This window comes from Malus sylvestris, chromosome 16 (assembly GCF_916048215.2).
Source record: "Malus sylvestris chromosome 16, drMalSylv7.2, whole genome shotgun sequence".
Taxonomy (NCBI): domain Eukaryota; kingdom Viridiplantae; phylum Streptophyta; class Magnoliopsida; order Rosales; family Rosaceae; genus Malus; species Malus sylvestris.
Window position 1 is genome coordinate 4,182,760 of NC_062275.1, and position 7,978 is coordinate 4,190,737.

The window sequence follows — 7,978 nt, forward strand, 5'->3', positions numbered from 1 at the left end:
TCATCTTCATAGCATATAGTTATCTATCATACATACTATAAAGAAGTGTAAAGAAAACATGTTCATAAATAGTATATAGTCATCCATCATATATACTACAAAGAACATAAGTTCGATAAAATATGGTATTCCAAAATATTCGCAGTAAAGCATGATATATCATAAGTGTATATCTAATTTACTCATAAAACATTTCATAAAACGTAACCATTAAATCATGTTTTTCATGTAAGCATTTCTACTATTAAAACAAGCATTTTAGAAGGGGTCCACTCATAGATACTCTGTCGTCGAAAAACCATGCAAACTAGCGAAGACGGAAATGCCACAATAAATGCACCTTGCAAGATGGCTAACTAGCCGTGGTTTGGCCGAAAATTGCCTTGAAAGTGGCGGAGGTCGCCGGAAACTTTGGTTTCCCAAATAGTGGGCGGAGTTGGTTGCAAAATCGGATCAAAAGTCGTCGGACTCGCCGGAATAACTGGGTTCCTCTAGTCCCGAGTTACGTTGTCACTAAAAAATGGTGGTTCCATCGATGCCAAGTGTTTTGATGAGGGTGTGGTCACCCGTTGTAGGTGTGTAATGGGTGTGTACTGGTCCTTGGGGAAGAGAGAGGGCTAAGGGATCCGAGAGAGAGAGAGAGCACGGGAAAGTTGAGAGAGAGAGAGAGAGAGAAGAGTAGGCCGAGGGGACAAAATCCAAAGGTGGGACCCTTGGGCAGACCTATTAAGGCCCTAAAAACAATATTTTAAACCAAATATCCCACAACCCAAAAGAATTTACCAAAAATACGCTTCTGTTCCGTAAAATTCGGGACGGATTGTCACACATCTTTTGCATCATTGTGGCATTGTAGTGTTTCTCCTCATATTTTGCTATGTTTGTTTTGCTTTGACCCTTCTCGCCCTGGTAATTATTGAATTCCTTACTAATGTTGTTTGGCTTTTAGTTAAAGTAGGTCATATACATATAATAATTTTGGGAATGATAATTATCCGTCTACTACATAGAAATTTATTATAAACAGCTAATGAGAAATAGTGAAACACTAAAAAGACAAACAATAGAGATACTTCATAATTAGAATGAATTAGAGATTATGTATTAGTATTTACGATAAATACTGATTATGGATATGTACTTTCTTTCTATTTTGATGAACAATTAATGAGTTCAATTTGTTTAGACTGATTATTTTCAACTGAAAATGAGAGGTTTTATATTCGACTCTCATTATGTGACTCAATCAAATCCCTCCCCTCATTGTGTAAAATAAAATATCATTGTATAAAAAATAGATCTTATACTCATATAAAATTTGACCCTCGTAACAAAATCTCTGACTCCGCCACTAGTAACCATTGCATTATTAAAGTAGGAGCAATACTATAGTTTTTCTCTATTTAAAGGTGGTGGTGTGTTGTTGGCCTAGGAACTCTAGGTGATAGGTTAATTTATCATTTGCGTGACAAGGACAAAGAAATCGAATGAGTTCCAAAACAACTTTTATTAAAAGAATCATATTCCAATCGAGGCGTTTTTCATAAATTATGTTATCTCACATTGTTAGGCGGCCAGTTCCAAATTCCAATCCACTTTAAATGGTGAAGACATTTCTCCTTAGGAATCTCATCGATGGGGATCCTCCCAACAACTAAAAAAAATATGGTTAATGGAGAAAATGGCAAGCTAGTTAACTTTTGAGTTTTGAACTTTAGTTGAAAATAGTAAGCTAATTATTAACTCGGGCAAATTAAACCAATTTATTGGTAAAAGAGTTCCTTTAGAAAGGTAATTTTAAAGGTGCATGGGAAAGAGAGGGAATACCTTTTAAATTAAGTTGAAGGAGGAGGACCCTAAACTAGGATTCGGAATATTGTGCTTTGAGTTGGATTCAAAAGTGATTGCCTTCCTCAAAAATGGCACTTGATAGGGCCATTATTCTTTTTTAAAGGAGCTAGGGTTAAGAGGAACATTATCTTCACCATGAGAGAGAGCTACCTCACTATATATATATATATATATATATAAGCGTTAACCAATTAATATATTAATGTGACGCTAATTGCTGATCTGAATTTGCTCCACAACCTAGCTATATAAAGCTTAGCTATTTACTTTTCAATCTACTGTAAAACAACAGGTTCAATCTTCCATATGTCCCTCGCGTATTCATGAATTGTACGGTCACTGCTGAACTTGTACGAACCAGCTGTGTTCAAAATCGACTTCCTCGTCCATCTCTGCACCATGTTCGTGTACATTTACAAGGAAGTTAATGTTCAACGAGAAAAGAAGCAATATGAATTAATTGTTCAAATAATATATACAATCACCTTTTGGTCTCGATATGCTTCATCAACCTTGTCTTGGCACTCAAGGTAACTAGGGAAGTCCTTGCCAACGAGAAAGTAATCAGCACGACCATAACCTTCATTTCCTTCCAATGATCCCATGAGTTCATCATAGTTGTAAGGACCAAACACGCCGGTTCTCACATATGCCTTCACTTCTTCGAACCGCGGGTCCGGAACGAACTGCATTACATGTTAATTAGGTCTAATAGTTTGTTAACTGAGTGATTAGTAAAAAACTAATCATATATTCTACCTTTCCTTCAGATCTTTCTTTCCTTAGCCCGGCAATTTCATGAGCATGTGCACCAAAGAGGAAAAAATTGTCCTCTCCAACCTCTTCTCTTATTTCGACATTTGCCCCATCTAGGGTTCCAATTTGTACGCAACCATTCATTGCAAATTTCATGTTGCTAGTTCCACTCGCCTCCATTCCAGCAGTGCTGAGAGAGCCACAGAATTAGTACCATTATTACCATTATTTATGATTATGCGAAGTTTAGAAACGTTTTCAGACAACCAGAAGCACTTTCATGAACGTTTGACAGAAAAAAGTTTAAAGTACTTGGGTTATGGTGCTTTCTATGAGAAGCACCTATCAAGCGCTTCCTTGAAAAGTGCTTCCAAATGCACTTGAATTTTTCTTAAGAACTTTGTTATGCTTCTAGTAAAAGCGCTTATGAGCATAAGTGCTTTCTGTAACAGCATTCCCAAACAGGCCAGAAGTTTATGAGACCAAATGATAACTTGTAATTGAAGCAATTGTGCAGAAATGAATCTAGAAACCTGATATGCTGGGAGAGCTCACTACCGGGAATAAGCACTTCAGCAACACTGACATTGTAGTCAGGAACAAACACAACCTGTGGTTAAAACATCGAAGACATATACACTTCACTCAAAATTATTGACAAGAATGGACATGGTGAAGCAGCTGATAATTTCTATGAGCCAAAAACATACCTTCAAAAGGTCACCTATGTCTCGATCGTTATTCACAGTGGCTCCAACATCTGTGATAAATTTCACAATCCTTTTCGCTTGGATATAGGTTGCGAATGCCTTTCCTCCAAATATACACACCCTTGGAACAAACTTTGCTTTTCTTTCCTCAGGACTCATTTCCTTCATTTTCTTGTAGCGATAAATGATACCCAGGATGTTCAATAGCTGCCGTTTGTATTCATGAATGCGCTTCACCTGATATTATATATAAGTTTAGTTGAAAAACAGGACCAGAGGAAACAGGGGAAATATTTGTAGGATCAGAAATTTACTTGCACATCAAACATTGCGTCAGGGTTGACTAGAAAACCAGTTTTTTCCTTGAGGAAGGATGCAACCTTAATCTTGTTTCTCCTTTTCGCTTCCCTCCATTCGGATTGGAGATCTTCATTATCAGCAAACTGTTAAGAAGTTACACAATGTGTAAAAGGAGACCATATAGAACAAGCAAAAAATTTCGGTACATTTGGGTGATGCAGGTAGTTTGCACAATGCCGATACAACTTGCTATCATCTTACACAAAAGTGAGATTTATAAATATCGAAATTCATATATTGAAGCGAAGAAAAAGACCAGCAGATATGTATTCAATGACTTGCAGGTTAGCTAGGTATGACATCTTACCTTCCGAAGGGTGACCAACATGTTAGTATTTCTCACCCAATCGTCTGTTCCAATCCATTTGGTTATAATTTTACTCAGACCTGGATTGCAGAAACGAATCCATCTTCTCGGTGTCACCCCATTTGTCTTGTTTTGAAATTTCTCAGGCCACAACTGCCAGAGGTATTAATATTATGTGAAAAACAGTGGACAAAAAATATGCACATACTAAATGGACGTCAGTAACACTTCCAAGTTTTGTTATAGGGTTTATACCTTATAGAAATCGTTAAATACTTCGTTCTTCACTATTTCGCTGTGAATCTCAGCAACGCCGTTTACTGCATGTCCACCAGCAATGCATAGATTAGCCATTCTCACCGTCTTTGGAAGTTTAGGATCCGGTTCAAATGTAACCTCATTTTTTGTATTAGTGTCCAGTCTTTTAGATTGACCTACTTCATCAGTGGTTTTAGCTTCTTCATCAGAAAAATCAACTTCCTCAACGTGATCAACTGCAGAACTTTCTTCTGATTTACAGAGAATTCCAATGACTGAGTCAGGCAAATCGATATTATCAAGAATTCTCATTTCTCTCAGTTTTTGTTCCAACAAGTTAAGATCCTCCGTGCCGTACTCAGCAATAATGGTATGAATTAGCTGGTCAAGAAATCGAATATGTTACATTCTACAGTAGAAAGTAAAGAATGAATCTTTTACTCATTAAAAGAATTTTTATCGCAGAACGCTGAATATTACCTCCTCATCAATCGTTTTTATGATCTCAACGTGTCGAGGAAGTAATTCCTGTATGAGCTGCAAACTCCATTTCTCCAATGCCTCAGGTAACACTGTATGATTAGTGTATGCAACAGTTCTGGCAAGATAATCGACGAATGAAAAAACATTCGCTTATATATAATTATACATGTAAGGAAAACACTCTAAGTCACACGGAATGCGCCAACTTGAAGCTAAATAACTAATCAAAATATCGAGAAGGGAAGTACCTTCGAGTAATATCCCAGGCTTCCGTCCAGCTCAAGCCCTTAACGTCCATCAATATCCTTATCAACTCCGGGATGCAGAGAGTTGGATGAGTATCATTCATCTGCACTGCAACCTTCTCAGGAAACTCCTCCCATTTCACAGACGCCCCCGATCTTCTCTCAAACCGCGCAACTATGTCTTGGAGAGAAGCAGAACACAATGTGTACTGTTGCTTTAGCCGAAGTGATTTTCCCTCCATGGATTCATCCCCAGGGTACAATATATAACAGATCTAATGAAGATGAAAAGATTAAAGTAACACAACAATGCAGATTTGGAAGAATAAGTGTAACAACTATGATGAAATCATACAAACCTTTTCGGCATTCTTTAAAGCTGCATACGCCTTGGCATGATCTCCAGTGTTGAAAGCATGTAAATCAAACTCTTCCGGTGCTACTTTTGTGGACCAAAGTCGAAGGTTTATGGTGGTTTTAGTTTTATATCCCGGTATGGGGACATCGTAGGCAACCGCCATGACATTTTCGCCTCCAATCCATGTCTTTTTTCCATCTAGCCCTGAAACAACTTCGCCGTAGAATTTCACAGGATAGCTCACATCATTTCTTGGAATTTCCCACGGATTTCCCATCTAATAAGGGAAAGTGTTCTTAATCAACAAAATTCAGTGAATGACTTTTAACAGAACAGGAAAAAGTAAGTCTCAATGATCAAACCTCCAGCCAATTTTCAGCTACTTCCTCCTGCCCATCTTTTGTAATGTGCTGTTTAAATAAGCCATACTTGTATCTGAGTCCGTATCCCCATGCCGGGTAATTTTGAGTGGCCAGGGAGTCCAAAAAGCAGGAAGCAAGCCTCCCCAACCCGCCATTTCCAAGCGCAGCATCCGGTTCCTGTCAATTAACAACACAAATTTTAGAGACTGCCAAAGTAACCAGACAATATTAAGTAAGTCCATTCGAAGGAATGCTCAACGGAAATCGCAGTAAAGTTAATCTAATGGTCAGGGCATCTGACCTGCCTAGCTACATCCTCTAGATTGTGCCCTAGCGTTTTCAAGGCATGTGCATAAGCCCCCGAAAGCTCCAAGTTACCAATGGCATTCAGCAATGCTCTTCCCTGCAACAATTTTAAAACATAACAGATGAGACCTCCTTATGCTCAACAAGCAATGTATACAAAATAGAGGTTATTTTCGGCATCAGGACAAAAAGAGAAGCTCATGGCAAACCTGTAGAAACTCCATTGAGAGATAATATGCCTGCTTTACATTCAGCCTGTCATGGTACTCATATGTAGCGTTCCAATTAACAATGAGCATGTCACGAACACTTTCAGCGGTAGCGTAGAATGCCTTGGGAAGCGCGAAAGATTCGATAGAGAAAGAGGGTGTGAATTCGGCATGGTATTTGATATTCGATGCAATGAATGAAGAATCAGGAGGAATTGTAGCCAAACTGCCTGAACCATTTGATCAAATCAAATAACAACTTAATCAAGTCGATATAAATGAGTGAATATAAAGATTTTTGGACGTGGTAAATGCCCAAATTATTGAAAGTGCTTTAGACAGCATAGAAAAAGTTGAATGTGCTTCTGGGTTAGCAAAATACATGGAAGAGAGAATTTCAACTTGCTTTTAAGAAAACGCTTTTGAGCTGAAGTGCTTTCTAGAGAAGCATTTTTATACACACAACGATTGGCCTCCTAGAAAAAATTCAGTGACAGGGCAATGAAATCTTCAAAGTGAGATTGTGATAAACCACCTTGACTTAAAATTGATATAGCAAAGTAAATTCCCACCTCAGCTGAGATGGGTAGAAAGTGCTTATGCATTTGACTATGAAAGCATCAAATCTTTTCACTTTTATGAAAAAAGCACGTTGCAACCAAAACTCTAAATCAAAAGGAAACAAATTTAACCAAACCTTGTTGGGTTTGACTGGCGACATCTTTCTCATCAGTCTCCACGTTCTTCACACGAAGCTGCCTCCTTGCTCGGCTGCGGGAACAAGTGGTTGTTGTGATAAAAAACGGTCTCGAGTTTCTTCTTATGCGGTTGGAGTGTATGAAGCTTGAGACGAACTTTGACGGTGTTGATTTCGCGGAGAATGGTAATGCCGCCATTGCTTTCTCAGTATCCCTCTGAGAAAGTTAGTAGCAGAGCAAGGAGAAAATGAGTGAAAGAAAACGTGTTGCCTTTTGTCTGCTTATCTTCCTCATGTTTGAGACGAGGGAAATGCTTTGATTCGTCGTTTTCCAACGTCTCCACTATTACTTAGTTTACCACATTATTCTTTTTTCAATTAATTGGCTTTAATTCAATTAATGAATTTTTTTTGTTCTTGCTCCATGTGCTTTTCATCCTAAAAAAGTTTACGACGAGGGGAGCTATCCCATTTTAGAATCAGAGTAAATCACAAACTTCTTCGAGAATTTATAAGGAGTTTTAGTTCATTTTTTAAGTTTTTATAGATTGCCAGTGAAAGAGATTGCTGGTAGTAGGACTCGAAACTAAGCTTTGATTTAATGAAAAGAACGATTCTTACTAACTCAACTAACTCTCGTTGGCATTATTCACTTAATTGAAAATTTGGCACACTTATTTGCATGATATTGTTCCTGCATTTCCTTGAAATTTCTTGAAAAGTATGTGAAGGTTTTGGTCTCACTATTAGCCAAGAAAAGTGGGCCGTTCCGTTATCCTAACAACTTACCCTACCATGCAAGCAACTATCACCTTCTTTTGGTGACTCTTTGCCCTCCAAATTGCAACTAGCCACTTTGATTTTGTTAATTTGTTGTTTTTTATTTGGCTGAGAATTTGATCTTTGTTTGTTGCTAATTCATTTTCCAAATCATCATTTTCTATAAATTTTGTTGTTCATCCATTCCTCGCAAGTTTTTTAGTGTGATGTCTCATGTCACGTTGTATTACTAATCCAATTGTTATATATGAGTCAACAACTTGAATGATATTTCATAGGATTAAGTTATATAATGA

The 7,978-nt window shown here is 37.7% G+C and overlaps 1 protein-coding gene across 1 annotated transcript; it reads right to left on the reverse strand.

The window, feature by feature from the left end:
* Window positions 1-2,028: 2,028 nt before the first annotated feature.
* LOC126609407 (alpha-1,4 glucan phosphorylase L-2 isozyme, chloroplastic/amyloplastic-like) lies at window positions 2,029-7,188 on the reverse strand. Its single transcript, XM_050277346.1, has 15 exons — window positions 6,903-7,188; window positions 6,206-6,435; window positions 5,992-6,093; window positions 5,691-5,867; window positions 5,330-5,605; window positions 4,974-5,245; window positions 4,723-4,840; window positions 4,240-4,623; window positions 3,985-4,137; window positions 3,632-3,760; window positions 3,318-3,554; window positions 3,141-3,217; window positions 2,611-2,797; window positions 2,337-2,537; window positions 2,029-2,243 (listed from the first exon to the last, which is right to left on the reverse strand). The coding sequence occupies exons 1-15, from the start codon at window positions 7,099-7,101 to the stop codon at window positions 2,127-2,129; spliced, it is 2,859 nt and encodes a 952-aa protein (XP_050133303.1). The 5' UTR covers window positions 7,102-7,188; the 3' UTR covers window positions 2,029-2,126.
* Between the last annotated feature and the right edge of the window lie 790 nt (window positions 7,189-7,978).

Excerpts from the sequence above, each read along its gene's own strand:
- LOC126609407 (XM_050277346.1), bottom strand. The coding sequence starts at position 7,101 with ATGGCGGCATTACCATTCTCCGCGAAATCAACACCGTCAAAGTTCGTC. Across the intron at positions 3,761-3,984 it reads TGTTGGTCACCCTTCGGAAG|TTTGCTGATAATGAAGATCT; the intron begins GTAAGATGTCAT and ends ACTTCTTAACAG. Across the intron at positions 3,555-3,631 it reads ACGCAATGTTTGATGTGCAA|GTGAAGCGCATTCATGAATA; the intron begins GTAAATTTCTGA and ends ATATAATATCAG.